Below are 27,018 nucleotides of genomic sequence, written 5' to 3' on the forward strand. Positions count from 1 at the left end.
TCGGATCCCACTCTTCACTGTAGGTCCAGCACCTATTAGCCTATCGGTACATAAAGTGGGTTTGAAACAAATAATTCAAGTAAATAACTTGAACCAATGAAGTGTGTATCTACCTGGAATCGAACACGGGATCCCTCAATTCCAAGTAGACAGGGAGGTTTGAAAAAGCAAGTAGTTGAAGGTTATATAATAGTGGATTGCATTATTTGCATTCAGAGCCGCTTCTAGCGAGGGACAACTCGGTCCTTCGGCCAACAAACGAATAATCGTTAATTTATATATTTTAAAACATTATTTACAGTGCTACACTCAGAAAATTCCAAATTACAACACTTATATATAAACACACTCATAATCAAATACCAGAAAGTAGAAGAAGATAATGAACAACAAAATAAACACAAAAATAAAATACGAAATGTTCATGGCAAGAGAGGTATCAAGATTTGAAATAATCTGATCCCAGCAATATACCAACAAATCCTATTATTCTTAGCAACATTGTATAAAGTAATTATATTATGTAATAATGATTTCTTACCATTTTATGATATCGTTCTGTAATTTAAAACCGCCTTCCCGATGGCGTAGTGGTATCGTCGTCGCCTTGTAATCAAGGGGTCCCGGGTTCGATACCCGGTAGAGGCACATAGTGGTTCGGGTTCGACTTTAAACTGTAGGTCCAGTCCCGATTAGCCTTACTGTGCCTAAAGCGGACTTAAAACATCAAATCAATCAATCTGTAATATGGTTCTATTTTTAGACTCAATTTCACAATAATATTGGGCCAGTCAAAATATCAGCCACAAATTTAATTGCAAGATTACTTCTCCTATTTTATACTGATCTAAGGTTTTAATATATTTTCATTGGTAGACGAAATAATTTAAATTGGAATTAAAATTTAGAGTTTATAGGACACCGGTTCTTAAGGATGCTAAACTACAGTTCCAGGTTTTTGCAGATTACATACATTTTTTTTTTGGTTGTAAGATGATACATCGTTTCTTTTTACTGATTTTAACGTGGCTCCTGCTTGTTTTTAATTGAAGGTAAAGAAGTTGAATGGGACAATGTTTTAACATTTGAACCTATATAATAACTGTGTGCTTCAGTCGCCAGAGATGCTCTTTAGACTGGACTCAGGGGTTGACAAACTATCTTCCGGTGGGCTTTCCTTAGATCGTTATGGCTACTAAGATTATTTCCTTCTCTTTTCCTGTTTCTCTTTGTTCCTTTTCTCTTTGTTCCTTTCTTCTTCTCTTTATTTTTCTCTGTCTCTCTTTCTTAATGTGCTTCTCGATCTTATTTTTCAATCGCTCTCCCCTTTTTCATCCACAGTTTCATTATATTTATATCTTCCCATCTTCCTCTTTCTTTATCTGTTTCTTTATCTTTTTTCCCTTGTTTTTTCTATTCTTCTCCTTTCCTATGTGGGTTGTAAATTTAGAAGTGGCAACACTGTCAGGAAGAGGTGATAACACTGCATGTACTATCACCACTGTCGATGTGTGGAGTACCAAAAGTGCTCGTTGCAGCGAGTGCTGTTGTGTGTGTACAAAGTTGAAATGAACACCATTTTGTGTACTGCCATAAAACATGTTTACAAAGATAAAACATCGGTTTTGGATCAAAATCCAGGTGACCCGTGATAAAAATGCAAGAGAGTGTCATCAGGACTTGCATGAAGCCTGTTGCAACAATACCTAGGCGCCATATCTGATAGTTGCACAATGGGCAAGTGCATTTCTTGAGGAGGTTGGGATGTGTCAGTGAGAACATGAGGAAAATTGCATCATGCTGGGTTCCCCATATTGTGACCATTGTGCAACCATCAGATACGGCCAAGTATTGTTGCAAAAGGCTTCATGCAAGTCTTGACGACATTCTCGTGCATTTTTGCCACCGGCCACATGCATTTTGATCCAAAATTGCTGTTTTACCTTTGTAAACATGTTTTAGAGCAGTGAACAAAATGGTGTTCACTTCAAACTCGTATATTGTGTTCTACCACTATCTACCACTCTTGCTACCTCTGTTTTCTTGTTCTCACAGACTCTGCGTGATTTTTGTCTAAATGATCCTGATAATTCCTCATGTAGGCTGTGTGGTACGATGGACGGCTAAGATTATGTCGCTGTGGGCTAGATCCCACCTTCGCCCACCCAGTGGCTACGCTCCTGCTTCTGATTAGTTTGATACAGGCTCGCAAACTAAGTTTTGTACATAACAATTTTTTAGAGCGATTTCCTCATTCTTCAGGTGTCATCTCGGCACCGTCGTGCCTAAGTCGCAGACACTTGCATGTATTCACTCGCTCATCTGACATTATCTCATTGTCGCGAATGATCCAATAGGATAGATAAGCGACCAAATCCTTCATAATCAGTTATTTTGCCATCAGAACAAGAGATATCCGGCCTGTTTTATCCACAAGAAAAAAAACGCCATTCAACCAAGCCTTGTCCTTCACAAGGTGACTGTTTTCAGAAAATTTAATGTTGTTCCTTACATTTAAGTAGTAGTGAACTAGGTTTTTTTCCACCTTGGGTAGGTGGACTATTTCGCCATCTATAGTTCAGAGAAGAAAACCGATCGTTTTCGCGTATAGCCAATCCTGAAATGCCTCGTAAAGGCGTACCGGTCCAAATGGGTGTTTTTTAAAAAAATATGAGGTACAGTGGCAACACTGTTGATGTTGGAAGGCAACAAAAGGTGTGTTTAGTGATGGTCTATGACATGGAAATACTGGAAACAGGAAAAAAAGAAAATTTTCATTTTCTTTTTTTCCTGTTTCCAGTATTTCCATGTCCTAGACCATCACTAAATTTTCATTTTCTTTTTTTCCTGTTTCCAGTATTTCCATGTCATAGACCATCACTAAATTTTCATTTTCTTTTTTTCCTGTTTCCAGTATTTCCATGTCTTAGACCATCACTAAATTTTCATTTTCTTTTTTTCCTGTTTCCAGTATTTCCATGTCCTAGACCATCACTAAATTTTCATTTTCTTTTTTTCCTGTTTCCAGTATTTCCATGTCATAGACCATCACTAAATTTTCATTTTCTTTTTTTCCTGTTTCCAGTATTTCCATGTCCTAGACCATCACTAAATTTTCATTTTCTTTTTTTCCTGTTTCCAGTATTTCCATGTCATAGACCATCACTAAACACACCTTTTGTTGCCTTCAAACATCAACAGTGTTGCCACTGTACCTCATATTTTTTTTAAAACACCCATTTGGACCGGTACGCCTTTACGAGGCATTTCAGGATTGGCTATACGCGAAAACGATCGGTTTTCTTCTCTGAACTATAGATGGCGAAATAGTCCACCTACCCAAGGTGGAAATTGACGTCCAAATTTCCGTACTAATGTTTGACATGCAATTTTCCATGCTTTGTGGAAAAATAAATTTACACCTTCACTTACATTTGGCAACACTGTTTGAACAACACTGCACCCCGTTTGTTGTTTCTATATTTAAAAATATCTACTTGGACAGGGCTAACATTTGGTGTATGACTTATGTATGTACAGGTTTTGGTTACAAGGTAACGCCACTCTAAATTCCCAGTTGCGCCGTTCGTGGGACACCCTGTTACATCCAAACCGAGACACTGCATTTCTACGCTTTTTGATGACAGTGTTTATGTGGAATGTCAAGGTTATGTTCTGGGTAATTAATAAATTATATAGGCCTATGTGTATATGGATGGATATATGTTCCATTCCTACAATTGTATATACGAGGGATGATCGAAAAAAAGGTTACAAAGCCTATTATGGCGTATGTGTTAGATATAGCTGGAAGATCAACACACCTGATGATGGAGGGCACTCAACACTAGTCCTCGATGTAATCACCTTTTTTGTTCAAGCACTTGTCACAACGGTAGATGAGGTTTTCCATACCGGTTGCATAGAAATCCACGTCAAGTTCTCGTAGCCACCGTGAGTCAGCTCTTTTGACATCATCACATGTCAGATAATGGTGGCCAGCCAACCAAATGGTAGTCCCAGCTCAGCTGATATTGAGCGTAATGTTCTTCTTCTGTCCTCACGAATACACTCATCCACAAGAGCACAGTTCACGTCATTGGTTGAGGTACTGGACCTACCGCTGTGTCCAAGGTTGTCATTAACAATACTGGTCCGTCCTTCTTTGAAGGCGCGACACCACTTCGCTACATGTTGCCTTGAAATTGTCCCCTCCCCATACACCTTCACAATCTGCCTATGAATGTCAGCAGGTGTAGTGTTTTTGGCCCATAGGAACCGCACCACTGCCCTCACTTCTTCTCTTGCCCAATTTTCTAGACGAGTCACCATTTTAAATGTCCGCTTCTCGGGTATACATGGTCAGAATCCGAAGTCCTCAAACTCGCAACAAGACAAACATGTTATTAATTTACACATAAATTTTCGTTACGTTACAGTGAATAAAACAAAAGTTATATGCTTTGTAACCTTTTTTTCCGATCATCCCTCGTACTTACTTTACTTTATTATCTTATGTATATAAACAACGTTTGTGTGCGTGTGTGTGGGGGTATGACTTTATGTATGTACTCGTATATTGTTAGGGCCTCCCCCATGGCGCAGTGGTAGCGTCATTGCCTTGTAATCAAGGGGTCCCGGGTTCGATACCCGGTGGAGGCACAAGTGGTTCGGATCCCACTTTAAACTGTAGGTCCAGTCCCGATTAGCCTTACTGTGCATAAAGTCGACTTAAAACACCAACTCAAACCAACTCGTATATTGTTATATGTTCATTATTTAAATATAAACGTATGCATGTGTAAACTTTCCTGTGATTGGAGATTTTTTCCTCTGTTGCAGGCAAATCACTAAATAAATAAATAAATAGGTAAATAAATAAATGTGTGACCGCTGAAGTTATGTTTCTATTTCTTTTTCAGATCAAGATTTTAAGGAGAAGCTGATAAGAAATGTGAAGAAGGAGGTAAGTAATTATTTAAATTTTGGAATATTTCTTTTTTAAAAAATGTACTTAACTTGTAAAGGTAAAAACTTCGACATATGTTTCCAGATTTATATGCGCCAGCCTTTTCTAGTGAGATTTATTTTGAAAATTTTATTACGTTCTATTTCAGTAACAAGATTGTGTTGTATATCACAAATTTGACTTTTTTTTTGGGGGGGGGTTTGTTATGTAATCAAGAATGTCGTTGGTGATTATTGTCAGGTGTTTTCCACAATTTTCAATTCGTTAGGGCATATGGTATATTTGCCACCAAGAATAACTACAGCGTAAGCCTTCTTGAAATATTTTAGGGGTTTAACATGGGCATTTTGGGGTGTGTATACGTGGATAAATCAATTATTACTAGAGCCCGGATTTGAATGTAATTACATATTATATTCCTTTTGTTCGGTGAACAATGTATATAATTAGTGTTTTTATCTTGTTTTCCATTTTTGTGTATATGTGTGAGTTATTCATGTGTGAAGTGTGTGGGAGTAAGAAACTGCGGAACCTCCCGCATACTTGATTACGGGAACTTACACCCACAAGTAAATTCGGGAACGTCCCGAGAGTTGAGCTAGGCGCTTAGCTTGGGCGTTGCCACGAGAAAAAGAACAGTCGTCATCAGAGTCTCGTCGTCAGAATAACCGTGTCACACGCGCGCTGTTACAAGTGCGCTGTAGACACATTCTACAGCCGAATAGACTGTCCTTCGTGTATATTGTTTAGTTATTGTATAGTCCTTCGTATATGTGTATTATAGACATTAAATGTATGTATATATCGTCTTTGTGCGTCTATTACTTAACCAGACACCATGCGGGAACCGACGCATTTAGGATAATTCGGGCCAGGGTGGAGTTCAGCCATTTAGCCAATGTAGTGCGGGGCTTTCTGGAAACTGACACTCAACACCTTTCTAGAACGAATTATATAACTGACACGAGTGTACGAGTTTGCATAAGTTTCATGTTACATACGTATTTATACATATTTGCCAGGATATTACTTATTTTGCAAATTTGCTAATTTACATAAAAAAACATATGTCGGTATTGTTTTCCTATCTTGGGCCTCTTCCCTATATTTACGATCGCTGAAACATGATGAAAATTTGTAGCTCATGATTTTGTAATCATAGAGATGCGTAGTGCTTACGGTCAGCTTAAATTGACTGCCAAGTTGAAAGACAGGCTGAGGACCCCCCCCCCCTCCCAAATACGGAAACTTTATTTATCGAAAGATGCTAGAGTTCACTCTTAACAAAACATGAGAAAGTCCTGTATGCATGAATTCTTCTTGAATCTGTCCCTACATTTACATATTTTACAATAATTTGTGATGTGAAAAGTAATTAATAGTTGACAATATTGGTTTCTTTAATATGTACACGTTGCTGTGATTTACTTAGTTTATAAATTTGAAACAAATTTTAATATGTTTTTTTAAAATTATGTTGAATATGTTCAAATAAAATAAATATCTAGAAGAATTTTTGAAATTGCTTGGATATTCGATGATTATCAATGTTACATATTCTCTGATACTACATATGCTTTTGACAATACATATTTAGATACATATTTTATAAATTATTGTTACATATTTTGTACTTTGATATTGCATACAAATCCGGGGTCTAATGATTACCAATTTACTTAAATTAAAGTGATCATATTTCTCAAAATATGTTTTTGAAAACTTGTTATTTCTTCGGTAGCTGAGAAGAAAAAGTTGCATCACTTTCTTATTCGATTTCGAAGTAAAAATTGGACTTCTTTAATTTGCCAAAATACAGGCTTCTGCAAACAACGATATTTTACAAGCAACCACAACAGTCAGTATTTTAGAACTGTTTTAGAACTGCCACGTCGATAAATTTCCCACAAATCCAAATCTGTTGTGAAGATTCTTTCTTATCCCCCCACACAGGATCGTAACCAGAATTTTTTTGGGGGGGGGGATCATCCGTTATCAGTAGCCGCCATCTAAGCGTGAAAAAGTGGATGGTAGAATTCTTGAAGATGAATTTCTCAGTATATTACAACTAATAATAATACAAGATGTTTGATTCTGCTAAGGAAGTAAAATTTATTACCACTGTACGCTATTTAAATTAGAAATTTGTAGGATTTCGGGAGGGCTTCAGCCCCTAGAGCCCTTTCCTTGGCTACGTGCCTGCCTACACACTTGGCAATTGGCCCCGAGACAAAACCTCGTGTTAGCATAGCGCGGTTTGAAATGCAAATAGGAACCACAACTAACCGTAGGTAACAAAATCCAATTTAGTCAGCCACACATACAACACTGAAAATGTAGATTTCTCATGAGAGATTCTACGTGATTACTACACCTAGGTCTATTTCCATATTATGCAAAACTCCGATATATTCAACCACAAGATTCTTTTCCCCAACAGATGTACCCACATGACATTTGGAAGCAAGATACCTGTTATTTTTCTTGCACTAGTATCCAAGGTGCAAAATATATTTCTCTCTCTTTCATCCCTACTGTTTTCTTCCATCTTCTCTTATTCTGTTTCTCTTTCTGTCTTCCTCTGTTTTTCTTTCGGTATTTCTTCCTTTGTTTCTATTCTCTTCATCTTCTTTCTCCTTCTTCTGCTCTTCATCTTCTTTCTCCTTCTTCTGATTATATTCCTTTATCCGTTTGTTTCTCTTTACTTCGCACCTTTTTTACTCTTATTTTTTCTTTCTCCCTCTCTTTCTTTACTTCTTTCGCTGTTTCTCTTTGTTTCTTCCTCACTTTGTTTCTCTTTCCAGTTTCTCACCGGTTCTTTTCTTCGTTTTTCATTTTTCTTCTTATGTTTCTCCCTTCTCTTTCTTTACTTCATTCTGTTTCTTTCTTCCTCTATTTTTCTTTCTTAAACCCTTCCCATTCCTCTTTCTCTTCCTTTATTCTTCTTCTATCTTTTCCTTTCACCTTTCTCTGTTTCTTTCTTTCCTTACCTGTTTCTCCTTCTTTCTTTTTCTTCTTCTGTTTCTCTATCTTTGTCTCTGTGTCTCTTCCCTCCCTTCTCTCTTTCTTCTTCTGTTTCTATCTTTCTTCCTTTCTCCGTATCTGTTCAATTATCTATTGTTTTGTTTCTCGTTCCTTCTCGACTCTTTCTTTCTCTGTTTATCTTTATCGCTTCTTCTCTTTTCCTGCTTCCTTCTCTCCTTTATTTATTCGTTTCTCTTTCCTTCTTCTTATGTTTCTTCCTTCGCTTTCTTTTCTTCTCTCTTTACTTCCTGTTTCTCTCTCTTTCTTATCCTAATTCTCTTTCTTTTTCCTCTGCTCCTCTATCTTTGTCTCTTTGTTTCTCTCTTCTACACTCTCTATTTTTTCTTCTGTTTCTATCTTTCTTCGTTTCTCTGTTTTTCTTTCATAATCTCTTCCGTTGTTTCTCGTTCCTTTCAACTCTTTCTTTCTTAATTTATTTCTTCCTTTCTGTTCATCTTTATCGTTTCTCCTCGTTTCCTACTTCCTTTCCCTTTCTTTCTTTCTGTCTCCTTTATTTCTTCGTTTCTCTTTCCTTCCTCTTCTGTTTCTTTCTTTGTGACACATTATTTTTTCTCCTTCTTGGTGTGAGCGATTCTGAATAGTCCTCTCGCACACCACATGGCAAAACTCCTGCCTTAACCTCCATGAAAACGTGATCAAACCGTTCAGTGGCTTGAATTGAAACCGTTATCAGCTTTCGCACCAGGTGAAAAGCAGAAACAATTAAGACGCCCTCGCAAATCCGGAGAACAAAGACCGGTAGACAGGTAGCAACGAGACGGAGGTTGAATGAACCGTGGTTATGCAACCAAACACCTGCTGATCCCGCGAACTGTCAACCGGATGACGTCACTCTGCTCTCTGTTGGGCTTTACTGTTTGCCATGCCAACTGGATATGCACCGGGGGCGATGTTATAGCTCGGTCATCACGAGGTTTAAGGTACGAAGCTTAGTATCCGATATCCGACATGCCACAACAGTAATTACCAAAAATCAAGTTTTCCTTAATAGATGAAAGAAAAATGAGTTTTTAAGTCCACTTTATGCACAGGTAGGCTAATCTGGCTTGGGCCTACTGTTTAAAGTGGGATGTAAACAGCTATGTGCCTCCACCTGGTATCGAACACGCAGGCACGTAGCTAGGGAGAGGGCTAAGGGGGCTGAAGCCCCCATAAATCCTACAAATATCTAATTTAAATGTTATTTTATTGTTAATAACAGAAATAAAGTTATAACCATAATAAAAACGGCATTACATCGAAAAACTTTAAGTGTATAATAGAGGAACCAAGTTATATTTTTATATTCTACCATTTAATTCAAAGAATAAATGACTCCACAGCTTTCAGGACTTCTAGTTTTATTTGTGAGAGGTCACAGAATATAAACTTTGAGTAAAATTTACCACTAACTGTTAAAGCCTTTTTTTGAACGATTGTGTAAAATTTAATAACAAAATACAATTACTATAATTTTCAGTACACTAACTGTGCAAAATATAAAAAAAATAATGTTCAACAATTGTGTTAGATATTCACTGATACGGTGGATTGAGTAACAAAAGTATCTCCATTTATGTATTAATAACAATAAATTTGGATTGAAATTGGTATATTTGCAATAACAGTTATTATTGTAAAATACCAATAATTACTATTGTCAATATTATTTGTACTAATGAAGTTGTATCTATGGCCTGATCCCCTCTAGAAATATTTCCGGCGTCGCCAGTGCTGATAAGAGATAGCCCCCTCCGAAATAAAATTCTGGCTACATGCCTGCGAGCTCGGGACCACTGGGGGATTTAGCGGTAGGGCACAATGTAATAACGTTAAATGCTGGGCATAAGAAGGGACATTCTAGGTCAAATATTTCCCAAGTTTGTGACAGTTTCGCATGAGGGAAAAAGTATCTTTTTCTGTAATCATTGTCTCCAGATCAAGTGAAGAAAAATTTCAGGATGTAGGTGTCACACTTTTTTTTGCTGCTGACTGTACCTGTGCACTCGCAGACACACACACTATTCGCAGACCCCTGTAGCGGACTGGTGTGCGTAACGTTCGACGAAATCGGGGGAGCTCAAGTCACTGTGTTTGTCCCAACACCCAGTCCACGAGTTCATCCTCATCGTCGCGACTAACCCAAGATGTAGATCAATGACGTACAATAACCAGAATATATATGGATATTCTATTGGACTGCAATAAGAGTCAGTGGACTGAAAATAAAACATTCCCTCTAGTAGCAATAAACGCGGAATTTCACCCTTCCGAACACAGACACACACATCAAAGCCTTCTAAACGATGCTATCTGAGAAAGATACGTGGCAAGGCAATGCCCAAGCATGATCCCACCTAAGCCTTCTTTTTTCCCTTTGCGAGAAACGTTCCCTTTCAGATCGATACCCGTGCACAAAGAAAAATGGATATCGTCTACAATTGTGCCGAACGTCGGGCGACTGTCCAACATGCGTGGGCTTCACAGACGCCAAGCTGGTTGTCCCCCTTTTTCGACTCCCCCCCCCCATCCTTCTTTCACAGAACTCCCACGTACGGGAAGAAATTGCGGATCACTGAAGCAAAACTTGGCTGGGGGAGAAGATATTTCAATCCGCTTTTCCATATCCGATCTTATGAATCGAGCTCGCAAATATTTGAAGTACGAAAAAGTTTTGTCGACAACGATGAATATGTGGAATATTTTTCCCTGCTTGGTTCAGAAAAGAAGGATCAAAAAAATATAAAATCCGATCTGAAGAGCTGAAGTATCCTCTATTACTGGCATTTGCCTGAAGGAATGTGAGTTAAGTGCTACACTAAAAATGTTTTCCGTATTTGAATAGCTATTTTGGGGCAATACAATCCTTAAAAGAACTAGGTATTATATACGAGGTAAATTCAAAAGTATTCAGGACTTAAGTTACTGCGATAAAAATAAGATGAGATATGGCAACTCTGCTTGAATGCTAGTTGGCAACCTTGCGTTCCTTTATGCCAGTTGGGGATGTGATGTGGTTTACACTCATTAGAAGGTGAGGAAAATCACTTGATGAACTCACATTGTCTCCTCTCTTTTGTTTCATTGATTTATTTGGTTTATTTTACTTCGATTTTCTGCCACTTTTGGCTAATCGCGAAGATGAGGATGAATGATGATATCATGAAATTGACGAAAGGACACTCACGAAGAACAGCCATGCCAAGGTCTGAATTCGAACCATGGACCCCTGGCGTCGTAGCGCGCTGCGCTAACCATTCCGCCACGGTGGTTGACTGTCTCGTCTTGTGAATCAGGAAGCCTGCCTCCTCTTTCTCTCATTCCCACTCATTCTCATTCTCACTCATTCTCACTCATTCTCAGGTCTCGTTTCAATTTTTAGAAGGAATTGATAATCTTTGAAGTTACCACCTCTATTGAAAACTGTTGGCATGGTTGGTATGATAGAGTTTTGTTATTAAAACATTCTAAGTATTCAAAACTAAAAATTTACACTAAATATTACTACTCGTAATAAGCAAATTTCGATTTCAAGTAGAGTTATATAATTTCAAAGTCTTATTGTGTTTCTAACTTGGGCTTTAACATCTAGGGCCTTTGACTTTATGTTATAACATATTTTTTATTTGATAACATATTTTTCATTTGATAACATATTTTTCATTTGATAACATATTTTTCATTTGACTTTGGATCTGATATTGGGGTGAGATCTTTACATATCTGATGAAAATCAGCCGAAATAGACAAACTTGACAAAGCATATTTTGACATATTTCACCAATTTCGCGTTTTTACAACATATTTCTGTATAATTTCGTAATTCTCTCGCACATAATCGGTTACTTCATAATTTTTTCTTCGTAGCTTTAGCACAACGGATAGTTCGTATTATCGATGGCAGGATATGCTAAAAGGGATATGATAGGAAGAAAGGTGCCGTCTTTTTTTAGTACAGAACAATAATACCCCACTTTTTTTATCCTGCTGACAATTGATAACCATGCAAACATTATTGAGGAAAAATGTTCTCTTTCATTGTTGCACGGGAAGTAAAAAAGTTTCGTTCTCATTTCTTTGCCTTTTTCGCTTTTCACAAAAATCAGTCAAAAGCAGTGGCGTCTCGTGGCCTCAAATTTGGCCGGGGCTTATTTTTTAAAGAATTAAAAATATAATGACAATTCACATGAATTACAAAAAATAGGTATTTTTTTCTTCTAGACTACAAAACTGGACTTACTTTTTTTGAAAGAATTTAAAATGTAATGACAAATTACATGAATTACAAAAAAACGGGTATTTATCTTCTTCTGAACTACAAAACTGGACTTATTTTTTTAAAGAATTTAAAATATAATGACAATTCACATGATTACGTTGACTCCTGTTCTTCTGCTCAGCAAATTTTGTTATTACTTTTTCGTTGAAGCCTTCTATGTTTGAAATGTATTCTTTCTCTATTGTAAGCAAGTGCCAAGGCATTTGGTCTGTCTTGTCCCATTGCATTTCTTAAGCAGGTTTTAATACGCTTCAATGTGCTGAAACATCGTTCAGATTCAGCTGTTGCCACTGGAGTTATTAAAACTATGTTTGTCATTTTTACTGTTTCTGAAAAGGTACCCTCTAAATAATTTTAAATAAAAAATGAATGCAATATACTGATAGAGTTTATGTTTTTCAACTCTTCACTACAATAAAGAACACGAAGTTCCCTCTTTAGTTTTCCCTCTTCTATGAAGGGATAATAAATCTGGGAGGATGCCTCTGTTTAAAGATTGTTCTCTTTCATTATGTCCTCATACAGCAAGTTCATGTCTACCACAGAATTTTAAGCAATCGATATTTCTATTTAATATATGCCTATTTTTCCGGACAAATTCATTGTGTCTTGTAATTGACAGCCTATGTCCTTCATCAATTTGTGTTCGAACATCAACCCTGCCAAACTCACTCAAACATCGCGAATGAAAGCCACCAAAACACTACAGAACAACACGCGAGATCGAACGCGACGCGAAGGAATTAGCCCCGAATCAGCACTCAAATCCATTGGACTCTCCCCCTCTCTCTCTGCTAGCACGTGACCTTCACTGTAGCTTAGGTGGATGTAGGCCACGCCTTCCTTTGCGACGTGCCCGGAAAACGATAATTGACATCAATGCCGCTAGGAGCGCTGTCGTATCCATTGCAACAGACGATGAATTTACGTGGGTAAAAATCGCCTTTTAAAAGACTGTGTGATAGTTATGCGTTATGGTGATTGATAATTACGTGAATACGTCTGTTTTTCTTTTGGGGGCTAAGCCCCGGAAGCCCCAAAGGACGAGACGCCACTAGTCAAAAGTAAAAATAACATTCGGTACATTACAGCCCCTACTCTACTCTATCTGGTATGGGAGAAATTCGAGAGTCCTCTTGTGCAAATTTTTGGCTTTACTGGAAATACTTCTGCATTTTTCTGACATATTTTTAATTTTTCATGACATATTTTCCAATTTATATGACATAATTACATACATATTTTACAGTTTTATAACATAAAGTCCCGGGCCTTAATAATAACATATAACACGTTTACCTTAATAATGACTCCAGGCGGTGTAACGTTTCACGACAATTTTGCTAGATTCGATATTTTGTTGCACATTTTGACATTTTAAGTGCATAAGAATCCACCCTCAAGAGATAAGTAGAATAATTTTTGGAATCGTGGATATTTAGGGGGCTCGAGCCAATAGACCCTGTTAAAAACTCACCACTGCACCTTATATCTTGGAATTAACATTTCCACAGTTCTTTGGTACTTGTAAATGTAAAAATACATTAAAGCAAAAAGTATTCGTTTGCAAGTGAAATAATGGGCTTGTATGAGCAAGTAGCCTTGCTTTTTGCATTCACAGATGGCAGCAGTGTTTCTGTTTGATTTATTTCGACTGTAATGGAGGCTTCGCGCCATTAAACAATCCTTGAATTGTACACTCGGGGAGTATGGGATTAAAATGGCTAGACTCGCACCATCATGTTGATGCATGAGCTGTTCATCATGCTTATTTCGCTAGTAGAACATTAGCGCGTAGCGTCAAGCCTGCGTGTTTAAACTTTCTCTTGTGACCCACGCTACGAGACGGGTGAAATATTATCCTCATATGTTTATATTTTGTGGCAACGTGGCCTTCTAAGCTATCGCATTCCTCCAAGGAGCGAGGTGCGATATAGTTAGAAGGAGAAAGCCTTTCTTCTTGCCCCCTGTGAGAACAAGGAAGATAATGGCGGAAACGAAAAAAACGCGGGAAATGAAGCGCGCCATGGCAACGGGTTTTCTCGCGCGATTTTTGCATAACGGCGTGTAATCATATCAGCTTGGGTGGAGCGATGCGTCTCGAAGGATGAGGGGGGGTTGGTCTCATTACAGGAATGAAAATTACATGTTTTCGCGTTTCATCTTCTAAGGAGAAGGAAAAAGAGGCAGAGAGTGCGAAGTTGTGCTGTAACGCGCTTAAAGCTCAAGGTTTACTGTTGACGAGATTATCTTTAAGATGAAATCCCTCCGCGTAGTGGAAGTGTGGGAAGGTATCTTGAGATTAAATTCCAGATCTTTACGAGATGTGGGTTTTCTTATCTCTCAAGAGCTCGACCTTGTATTTGGAAACGGTAGAAACCTTTCAAAAGTTTGTTTTTTTCATCTTGCTTATCAAAAGAATCCAATTAGGACTTCGCACCCAGATGAGACAAGAATTTTTGATTGCATCGTGGAAACTTAACGAGAAATCTAGGCTCGGCCAGAACTCCAGCTACGGTCTCTGGTATACTGTGGAAACTGGAGTTGTAAACAGTATTCTCCGGTCTGTTTCACTCTGAAGATTTGGTGAAAGAACTTGTAAAAGCTGAGGATATGAGAGTGGTTCCCAAAGGCTGTAGTGCCAAGTGTTTCCCAAAGGCTGTAGTGCCAAGTGGTTCCCAAAGGCTGTAGTGCCCGAGAGAGGAGGGAGGGATAAAGAGAGAATGGGGAGAGGAAGAAGAGGGATGCTGAGAAAATATATCCAATGTATACATGGACGTCCGCAGGATTTTTTTCCAGGGAGGGGCAAGGAAGGTATTTTTTTCCAGGGAGGCAAGGAAGGCACATTTTCCCCAAAAATTGTTGTTCCCTAAAAGCAATTGCTTAAATTTGAATGTATGGTGTTCATGCAATAATTAACACACATTATTGTGGCTAAAATGAAATTATACCTGGTGCGTCAAAAAAATGTATACACACTTTGAACTGTCATAGAAAATTTATTTTCCAACCTACAAGGTTAAATTTCTGGGAAAAGGAAGGCTACAGTCCAATTTGAAAAATAAGTGTACTTTCTGGTCAAACTGAATGTTCCAAATGGTGGTTAAAGTAAATGTTCAAAATGATGGCCTTCAGCTTCGATACATTTCTGAGTACGAGTTACAACTGATTCCGTACTTCGCACCAAAGTGTCCAATGGGATTTCTCCACACACCGCTTGAATCTCATCCCAAAGTGTCCCCAGGTTTCGTGGTTTACGACGGTACACCTCATCTTTTACTGTGCTCCATAAGAAAAAATCGAGCGGCGAAAGGTCTGGAGAGCGTGCATGAAACTCGATTGGTCCCCTGCGTCCTATCCACTGGCCTGGTACATTTTGATCCACGTATGCTCGCACATCCCTATGATAGTGCGGCGGGGCGCCATCTTGTTGGTAATAAAACCTGTCATTACCGTACATTGCACGAATGGCAGGGAAAATGGAATCAGCAAGCATTGTTAGGTACTTTTCTCCAGTTACATTACCTTCAAAACGGAAAGGACCAATGAGTCCCCTAGGAGACAAACCACACCACACATTTACACCAGGCAAATTCACAGCCTTTTCAACAGTAATGTGGGGATTATCTTCAGTCCAGTACACACAATTATGCCTATTGACAGTTGCATTAAGTTTGAATTGAACGTACGTCCGCCATGTTGATGTTACTCTCTTGCCACTAACTGGGTTGCGCAGCTAGATCGACGATTCTGCTGCCACCTGTTGAGGAAACATAACATTATTTTTCCCAGACATTTAACCTTGGAGGTAGGGAAATAAATTTTCTATGACAGTTCAAAGTGTGTATACGTTTTTTTTTGACGCACCCGGTATGTGTGAAATACATAATGTTTGGTTGACTCATTTTCCAGGAGGGCATGATCCCCCTTGCCCCCCCTTCCGGACGCCCATGAATGTATAAGGATGCTCGAAGACTGTCAACAGAGATAAGAGACAGACTGAGAGATAAATAAGGGAAAGCGAGAAATTCACAATACCTCCCCCCCCCACACACAAACGCTCTCTCACGCGAGTTTGTTTTAGCCCACTTAATCACAGAAAAGTTAATTTTTATTTGATTTGATTTGTTCTTTTAGGTCAAATTTATGCACAGAAAGGCTAATAGTGACTGCATCTACAGTTTAAGGCGGGGTGCAAGCCACTGTCACCAAGTATCAACCCCGGAACACATTGACTACAAGGCGACAACGTTACCATTATGCCATCGGGAGCACCCCCCCTCACATTTTTTTACCAAAAGTTTCAGATACAGTACAGAATGACCATTTTATACTGAACCAGTAACAGCAGGAAAACAACAACAATAATAATAACAACAAAACAATAGAGTACAAGGTGGTACAGAAAAATTAAGATTACACATACATTGTTAACAGCTTTCTGCAACTGTGCTCTGACAAGAATGTCACTTGGAGGCAGGTTATACAGGAGGATAAAGAAAGATAAAGGAATAAAACAAACTGATTAAGAGAGAGAGAGAGAGAGAGAGAGAGAGGGAGGGGGGATAAAAACTAGAATCTGATACTTGTGAATGGGGAGAATAGACATGCTGAGTCTTACCTCGCGCTGATTGGCATGGGTAGAGGCAAAGAATTGGAGAGAGAAAGAGGGGGGAGAATGAGACAGAGAGTCAGAGAGAACTAAATATGGTATAGAGAGAAATAAATGTTAAGATTAGGGAATAGGAGGAGTGCCCCAGGCTGAGAGAGAGAAAATGAAAATTCTGCATGAAAATTGGCTTCCATTAGTAAGAAAAGCTTTATGGGTTTACCTACGAAATATACTCGTCAACCCTTTCCTCATATTCTTGTTATTATTCGATATCTCCTTCGAGCAAAACATTATGATTGAGAAAGAATATTAGATTTGTCGTAATGTCGGTGCCTAGCAACCAATTTACGTATGTTATCCGCAGAAGAATATCCTCCCATTCCCTTAGTTGCAGGGGCATGCGCATGATAGATGCCTCCCAGTAAATAATCTGGGTTTAATAACGAATTCCTGAAGGAACGGGAGGAAATAATATTAGGCAGATGAGGCAGTTTTATTTATTTCTTATTATTGTTCCGTATGACTTACGAGCCGAGGTCCCTATTTTTGATCTTATAAGGAAGGGGTGATCAGAAAGTAATGTGCCTTCCAAGATGTTCTGTGGACTATCATATTAAATTGAATATATCATCAACCGCGCCAAGTCTATGTTCCAAAGTTTTGTCATGGGAATTTAAAAGCTCACCATATTGAATAGTCTTTATCAATTTCGTTCAAATGTAATAATTAAGGAAAGGATTTTTAAGGTTCAGTACCTTTCTAAAAATATAGCTGTTTTCATACTGATCGTTTGAGATACTATGTATATTAGGACGTGAAATGAAGTAAAATGAACACACTTTGTTGCACCTTTTCGTGAGATTAGCACATTTATTCCCTTTTTACTCCCTCTTTGATGCTTCAGCACCTTTTCCCTTCCTTTTCTTTCATGTTTTGTTAAAAAATTGGACAGAAAAAATAAGTGATTTTCACTCTTCTTGAGCAGCTACATAAAATCCTATAGTCTCATTTTGTAGAGCAGAACGAGAGCTATAAAATGGTATAATATAAATTATACCATGTTTACCATAAATTATGTTATTTGCTACAGTGTTGAATAAAGAATGTCAATGTAACTGATTTAGACCTGAATAAAGCTATTTTATCCGCACCTTTTCTTGCACCTTTTTACAAACATTTTTACAACATTTTATTTCCTTTCCCGACCGTCCGTTCCCTAGCTAATAGACCAGTTTTCTAAGGCAGCAGTTCTTAAGTGGTGCTTCGCGGCCCCCGAAGGGTGTCTGGGAAGGCTTGAAGAAATGTTAGGATCTGTTGTACTTGTCGTGAAGGTTCTACAAAAATAGACTCTGAACTATTAAATAAATCGATTTGAAAATGAAATATAGTGCATTGGATTGCTGTAGCTGAACTGTGAAAGTATGTTTTATATTCCTGTAGTTTACTGTTATTACAAGCATAAGAAAACAGTTTTTCGTTGTGACGTTTCAGGAGAACACATCCTCATTTCAAGAGACTTTGTGAAAACAATGATGTATTTGAATTACCTGGGATTCATAATTTGAAATCAAAAAATAATGTGATCAATTTTTTTTATCTGAAATAAAACAAAACTGCTTCTTTTCACAGTTAAGTTGCTATATTACAACAATGTAACATTGACAACATCCATTATGTAACGGATTCTTTTTGTTTAAAAAATTGCTAACCATTGTTATAACTGTATCTTTAGTCAAAATGAAAATAAATGTCTGATGAAGGGAGCGTGTGTTCTCCTGAAACGTCACAACGAAAAACTGTTTTCTTATGCTTGTAATAACCGTAAACTACAGGAAAATAATTCTACAATGCAAGCAATGCGTACATACAAGAAAAACTATTATGTTTTATAGCGTAAGGTTCAAAGGAATGGCAAAATAATTTACTCGAACTAGAAATGGGTTTTATACTCTAACTAACTAACTCCCTAGCCTTCTTAAACCCGAAGGTTCATGGCTGCAGCAACACAGGCCTTCCATCTTTCCCTATCTTGAGCAAGTTCTATATACTCTTTTCCATCCCTACCGATTTCCCTTAGGTCCATCTCAACGTTGTCCCTCCATCTTCTTCTTGGCCTTCCTACAGGTCTCTTACCATCAGGTTTCCCAACAAGAATCCTGTAAACTCCTCTTTCCTCTCCCATTCGTGACACATGGCCGGCACACCTAAGTCTTCTTGATTTAATTATTCTAATAATATCTGGACATGAATACAAATTATGTAGTTCTAGATTATGTAACCTTCTCCACTCACCTGTATCATCATCCCTTTTAGGCCCAAATATTTTCCTAAGGATCTTATTTTCAAATACTCTCAATTTATGTTCCTCTTTCAATGTAAGGGGCCAAGTCTCACACCCATATAATACTACAGGCAAAATTACTGTTTTGTATATTTTAACTTTTAGTTTCTTAGATATTAAACGATGGAAGCGGCCCCGGCGCCCACCCAGCGTCGAATAACATGGGTACCTGGGGGAAACCCTGGGGGGTAAAGGCGGTCAGGGGCGTGATGCTGATCACATCACTCCCACTCACGACCGGATCAAGAAAGTGTGGGGCGTTACCCCCACACCCCCTATACGCCTTCATGGCGTGGTGCTATGCACAGGGGAGCACTTTACCTTTTTTTTTACCTTTATAGATATTAAACGAGAAGACAATAGTTTACGAAGAGATAAGTAACATGCATTTCCTGAATTAAGCCGACTTTTTATTTCCTCTTTAATATAATTTTCATTTGTTAATATTACTCCTAAGTATTTGAATTTGGAAACTGGTTCAAACGAGTTGTTATCAATAATTAGATTTTTATTATTACCTAACACTTGGTTTCGGCCTGTAAGCATATATTTAGTTTTCTCTTTGTTAACTTCCAAACCTATCTCTTTAGCAGTTTTGAAAAATATTTTAGCATTATTCTTAATTGTATTCACATCATCCCCCAGTAAGTCTACATCATCTGCATATGCTAACAACTGAGTCACACCATTTAATTTTAGTCCTTCTTTAGTTTCTTTTACCTTCCTAACAGCATATTCTAAGGCAAAATTAAAGAGCAATGGAGATAATGCTTCTCCTTGTTTTAACCCATCATGAATTGTAAATTTGTCAGACATATTAATACCCACACGAATTTTACTTTCTGTTTCACTGGTGCATATTTTTATCATACTAACAAGCTTCTTAGGTATTCCAAATTCTACTAATATATTATATAATTTATCTGTTTTATACTCTCCACGACTGAATCGATATGGACATTATTAGGAAAATGATCTTACTTGCCTCCCGTTTGGATAACGATTATTCCCACAGATTGTCCTTTTAATAATGGCAATTGTCACACATCTGACGTCCCTGTCAAATTTCACTCCGCCCACTCCTCACTGTCCCACGTTCTCCTCACTATCCACACTCCTCGACTCCCGTGTTTCACCATCAACACTCATCGACTGACCCCTAACGTTTGCCTAATTTCTTATTAAGCATCCTTTGTCTGCTTCCTGTTAGGTTAAGGATAACAGCAGACTTGTCAATTTTACCCAACGCCTTGGGTACGATACGCTAGTTTTTATTAATACTATAAATTAATACTAAACTTCCTGATCAAGGCCAGTTTTAGTTTGGTTTCAAGTCTGAGGAAGACCCTGATAGAGATTGAAACGTCACATGCTGTTTTTATGCTGAAATATAGACTGCCTTAATCAACATATGTAGTGTTTTTTTTGTAACATTAGGGTTTTTTATAATACCTAACTTGTTGATAGACATCTTTAGACGATCATTAGTCGTTCAGGATTATTGTTTTTATTTTTATTATTCCAATAATGATATTAGTTTCGTCATAATTTGTATTTTTGTTATTTAGCGTCGCTCTTCTGCCACTTTTGGCTAATCGCGACGATGAGGTTGAGTGATGATGATGTGAAATTGATGACTGAACACACATACTAAGAACACCAATGCCCAGGGCAAGACTCGAAGCCGGAAACTTCGGTGGCGGGATCGAGAATCGACCAATCAAAACGCTCGGTCACCGTCCCAGCATTATTGTAATACATTTAATTCCATTATTGTGCAATAAGTTACTCCTAATGCAATGAATGGTAAAGCTCGAAAGTGACATGAAGGATTATTGACAGATTAGAGTTATTTATTGCCACTATTTTTAAGCATTCTAATGGTGCACAAGTCAGTGTTGCTAGTAAAGATGATTATTTAAAAAAGAAACATTATGGATGACAAACTTTCCATACATTTTTGAAACACTTAAGACATTATGTAGGGAGTTAAGTTCTGGTGCAGAAGGTTAAGAACCGCTGGTAACACTGCCGCCTTGTAATGAAGGGTTCGATACCTGCTGGAGGCACATAGTGGTTCGGATCCCACTTTAAACTGTAGGTCCAGTCCGGATTAGCCTCTTAAAGTTGACTTAAACCAAACTTTGACTAAATGTTAAACACTCTGGCCAACAAACCTTTTGTGAACCAAGACCTGCAAGCCTGGCAAGCGACTTTTTAGCCCATTGAGTCCCATCGCGTCTGCTGTGGGGATTTATTCCCGATTCAGTATTTACCAACTTAGGAACTATGAAAATTTCAGTAAAAATAGTCAGGAAACTCAGGAAGTTCCACTAATTGCCTCGGAGGAGGATGAATTGGTGTTTAAAATAGTTGACATTAAGCACACCTATGTAACTACTAAGCTAACCTACAAACAAACGATCTGCATTATACTCAAAATACATATGTAAGTCAGCAAGTAGGTCACAAACGTGAGATACTGATTTGAAAACGGTTTTTATTTTTCAACATAATATCCATCAGCATTGATACACTTATCCCGTCGCTTTATCAGTTCCCCAAAACCTTCTGCATGAAAGTTTTTCTGCTGCTGTCCCAGCCACAATCGCACCTCCCGTTCAGCATCTTCATAATGTGTAACGTTTTCCGCCACTGTGCGTACGCTTTCGTCTCGTTCGCTTGTCCACCTAACCATCTCTACGTACAGTCCTCGAGTACGATTGCAATTTTAAAACTCAGCTCCCAATGCGTTCGACTGATAACTGAATATCATCAAGCTGCCACCAAATGACACCTTTAGAAACAACTCACTACTATTTTCTGTTGTACCACACCAGTTTGTGACCTATTTATTGACTTCCCCTCGTATTTTAGAGGAAAGAAGAAGCTCCCCGTAAAACACAGTACTTTTTCTACAAATGGATGTATATGGACGGGTTAAAGTTACAGTGGTGTAAGTCACCTTTTTTTTAAAAAAAAATACTTAGACACAGAAACCAGATCTATACAAGTCAATCTGTTAACAGAAAACGTGAAGTAAATCAGGGATTCATTCAACTGTCAACGACGAGTTTAAGGTATAGTGATAAAGGTAACAGCTTTTGTGTTGATCAGCAAACTGCTGTGAGTGAGACTTATTTTTCTTTTTAATAAAGTGACTTACACCGCTGTAACTTTAACTCGTCCATATGTACGCAGTATTTCAGGGTAACCTGCAGTAATGATAAGAACCTCTCAAAAACCCGGTGCTTACCATTCCCCTAGGCAGAGGTTCCTCCGTTGGGAACATTCCACGTGAAAATATTAGTTCCTGAATTGGGAACTTTCGTCATATAGTAGTTCCCGAATTGGAAACTTTTGTCATACAGTAGTTCCTGAATTGGTAACTTTCGTCATATAGTCGTTCCTGAATTGGTAACTTTCGTCATATAGTCGTTCCTGAATTGGTAACTTTCGTCATATAGTCGTTCCTGAATTGTGAACTTTCGTCACACAGTTGTTCATGAATTGGGAACTTTCGCCACACAGTTGTTCATGAATTGGGAACTTTCGTCATATAGTAGTTCCCGAATTGGAAACTTTTGTCATACAGTAGTTCCTGAATTGGTAACTTTCGTCATATAGTCGTTCCTGAATTGGTAACTTTCGTCATATAGTCGTTCCTGAATTGGTAACTTTCGTCATATAGTCGTTCCTGAATTGTGAACTTTCGTCACACAGTTGTTCATGAATTTGGAACTTTCGCCACACAGTTGTTCATGAATTGGGAACTTTCGTCACACAGTTGTTCATGAATTGGGAACTTTCGTCACACAGTTGTTCATGAATTGGGAACTTTCGTCATACAGTAGTTCCTGAATTGGGAACTTTCGTCATACAGTGCTTCCTCAATTGGGAACTTTGGTCATATAGTCGTTCCTCAATTGGGAACTTTCGTCACACAGTTGTTCCTGAATTGGGAACTTTCGTCACACAGTTGTTCATGAATTGGAAACTTTCGTCACACAGTTGTTCCTGAATTGGGAACTTTCGTCACACAGTTGTTCATGAATTGGGAACTTTCGTCACACAGTTGTTCATGAATTGGGAACTTTCGTCATACAGTAGTTCCTGAATTGGGAACTTTAGTCATACAGTGCTTCCTCAATTGGGAACTTTCGTCATATAGTCGTTCCTCACTTGGGAACTTTCGTCACACAGTTGTTCCTGAATTGGGAACTTTCGTCACACAGTTGTTCATGAATTGGAAACTTTCGTCACACAGTTGTTCCTGAATTGGGAACTTTCGTCACACAGTTGTTCATGAATTGGGAACTTTCGTCACACAGTTGTTCATGAATTGGGAACTTTCGTCATACAGTGCTTCCTCAATTGGGAACTTTCGTCATATAGTCGTTCCTCAATTGGGAACTTTCGTCATATAAATTCGTTCCTCAATTGGGAACTTTCGTCATATAAATTCGTCCCTCAATTGGGAACTTTCGTCATATAGTCGTTCCTCAATTGGGAACTTTCGTCACAGAGTTGTTCATGAATTGGGAACTTTCGTCATACAGTAGTTCCTGAATTGGTAACTTTCGTCATACAGTAGTTCCTGAATTGGGAACTTTCGTCATACAGTGCTTCCTCAATTGGGAACTTTCGTCATATAGTCGTTCCTCAATTGGGAACTTTCGTTACACAGTTGTTCATGATTTGGGAACTTTCGTCACACAGTTGTTCATGAATTGGGAACTTTCGTCATATAGTCGTTCCTCAATTGGGAACTTTCGTCACACAGTTGTTCATGAATTGGTAACTTTCGTCATACAGTAGTTCCTGAATTGGTAACTTTCGTCATACAGTAGTTCCTGAATTGGTAACTTTCGTCATAAAGTGCTTCCTCAATTGGGAACTTTCATCATATAATCGTTCCTCAATTGGGAACTTTCGTCATACAGTAAGTTTTTGAATTGGAAACTTTCGTCATACAGTAGTTCCTGAGTTGGTAACTTTCTTCTTATAGTAGTTCCTGAATTGGGAACTTTCGTCATACAGTAAGTTTTTGAATTGGAAACTTTCGTCATACAGTAGTTCTGAGTTGGTAACTTTCTTCTTATAGTAGTTCCTGAATTGGGAACTTTCGTCATACAGTAAGTTTTTGAATTGGAAACTTTCGTCATACAGTAGTTCCTGAGTTGGTAACTTTCTTCTTATAGTAGTTCCTGAATTGGGAACTTTCGTCATACAGTGGTTCCTGAATTGGGAACTTTCGTCATACAGTAAGTTTTTGATTTGGAAACTTTCGTCATACAGTAGTTCCTGAGTTGGTAACTTTCTTCTTATAGTAGTTCCTGAATTGGGAACTTTCGTCATACAGTAAGTTTTTGAATTGGAAACTTTCGTCATACAGTAGTTCCTGAGTTGGTAACTTTCTTCTTATAGTAGTTCCTGAATTGGGAACTTTCGTCATACAGTAAGTTTTTGAATTGGAAACTTTCGTCATACAGTAGTTCCTGAGTTGGTAACTTTCTTCTTATAGTAGTTCCTGAATTGGGAACTTTCGTCATACAGTGGTTCCTGAATTGGGAACTTTCGTCATACAGTAATTTTTTGAATTGGAAACTTTCGTCATACAGTAGTTCCTGAGTTGGTAACTTTCTTCTTATAGTAGTTCCTCAATTGGGAACCTTCGTCACACAGTTGTTCATGAATTGGGAACTTTCGTCATACAGTAAGTTTTTGAATTGGAAACTTTCGTCATACAGTAGTTCCTGAGTTGGTAACTTTCTTCTTATAGTAGTTCCTCAATTGGGAACTTTCGTCATACAGTGGTTCCTGAATTGGGAACTTTCGTCATACAGTAATTTTTTGAATTGGAAACTTTCGTCATACAGTAGTTCCTGAGTTGGTAACTTTCTTCTTATAGTAGTTCCTCAATTGGGAACCTTCGTCACACAGTTGTTCATGAATTGGGAACTTTCGTCATACAGTAATTTTTTGAATTGGAAACTTTCGTCATACAGTAGTTCCTGAGTTGGTAACTTTCTTCTTATAGTAGTTCCTGAATTGGGAACTTTCGTCATACAGTGGTTCCTGAATTGGGAACTTTCGTCATACAGTAATTTTTTGAATTGGAAACTTTCGTCATACAGTAGTTCCTGAGTTGGTAACTTTCTTCTTATAGTAGTTCCTGAATTGGGAACTTTCGTCATACAGTGGTTCCTGAATTGGGAACTTTCGTCATACAGTAAGTTTTTGATTTGGAAACTTTCGTCATACAGTAGTTCCTGAGTTGGTAACTTTCTTCTTATAGTAGTTCCTGAATTGGGAACTTTCGTCATACAGTAAGTTTTTGAATTGGAAACTTTCGTCATACAGTAGTTCCTGAGTTGGTAACTTTCTTCTTATAGTAGTTCCTGAATTGGGAACTTTCGTCATACAGTAAGTTTTTGAATTGGAAACTTTCGTCATACAGTAGTTCCTGAGTTGGTAACTTTCTTCTTATAGTAGTTCCTGAATTGGGAACTTTCGTCATACAGTGGTTCCTGAATTGGGAACTTTCGTCATACAGTAATTTTTTGAATTGGAAACTTTCGTCATACAGTAGTTCCTGAGTTGGTAACTTTCTTCTTATAGTAGTTCCTCAATTGGGAACCTTCGTCACACAGTTGTTCATGAATTGGGAACTTTCGTCATACAGTAAGTTTTTGAATTGGAAACTTTCGTCATACAGTAGTTCCTGAGTTGGTAACTTTCTTCTTATAGTAGTTCCTCAATTGGGAACTTTCGTCATACAGTGGTTCCTGAATTGGGAACTTTCGTCATACAGTAATTTTTTGAATTGGAAACTTTCGTCATACAGTAGTTCCTGAGTTGGTAACTTTCTTCTTATAGTAGTTCCTCAATTGGGAACCTTCGTCACACAGTTGTTCATGAATTGGGAACTTTCGTCATACAGTAATTTTTTGAATTGGAAACTTTCGTCATACAGTAGTTCCTGAGTTGGTAACTTTCTTCTTATAGTAGTTCCTGAATTGGGAACTTTCGTCATACAGTGGTTCCTGAATTGGGAACTTTCGTCATACAGTAATTTTTTGAATTGGAAACTTTCGTCATACAGTAGTTCCTGAGTTGGTAACTTTCTTCTTATAGTAGTTCCTGAATTGGGAACTTTCGTCATACAGTGGTTCCTGAATTGGGAACTTTCGTCATACAGTAAGTTTTTGAATTGGAAACTTTCGTCATACAGTAGTTCCTGAGTTGGTAACTTTCTTCTTATAGTAGTTCCTGAATTGGGAACTTTCGTCACACAGTTGTTCATGAATTGGGAACTTTCGTCATACAGTAAGTTTTTGAATTGGAAACTTTCGTCATACAGTAGTTCCTGAGTTGGTAACTTTCGTCATACAGTAGTTCCTGAGTTGGTAACTTTCTTCTTATAGTAGTTCCTGAATTGGGAACTTTCGTCATGCAGTAAGTTTTTGAATTGGAAACTTTCGTCATACAGTAGTTCCTGAGTTGGTAACTTTCTTCTTATAATAGTTCCTGAATTGGGAACTTTCGTTATACATTGGTTCCTGAATTGGGAACTTTCGTCATACAGTAAATTTTTTATAACTCCATTAAGCCTTGTTTCCATGATCATGAAAAACTAAATATGCTGACCAAGGCAGTAATTTATTTTATTAAAAACATAAACTAACGTAACGTTTCAACCTTCTAGCAAGGTCTTCTTCAGACTCTGTATCTTAGTAAGTTTTTGAATTGGAAACTTTCGTCGTACAGTAGTTCCTGAGTTGGTAACTTTC

General features: G+C 37.9%; 1 protein-coding gene across 2 annotated transcripts in view; it reads left to right on the top strand.

Annotated features, from left to right (window-relative positions):
- LOC146002485 (small G protein signaling modulator 1-like) overlaps nt 1–27,018 on the top strand; it is a 408,832-nt gene that overhangs the window by 25,359 nt on the left and 356,455 nt on the right. For both annotated transcript variants that reach the window (XM_083140359.1, XM_083140360.1), the window contains exon 2: nt 4,923–4,966. In XM_083140359.1, coding sequence (XP_082996485.1) covers nt 4,923–4,966 — 44 coding nt within the window. The remainder of the gene's footprint in view (nt 1–4,922; nt 4,967–27,018) is intronic.

Source organism: Lepisma saccharinum, chromosome 18 (assembly GCF_977018435.1).
Source record: "Lepisma saccharinum chromosome 18, izLepSacc3.1, whole genome shotgun sequence".
NCBI classification, from domain to species: Eukaryota; Metazoa; Arthropoda; class Insecta; order Zygentoma; family Lepismatidae; genus Lepisma; species Lepisma saccharinum.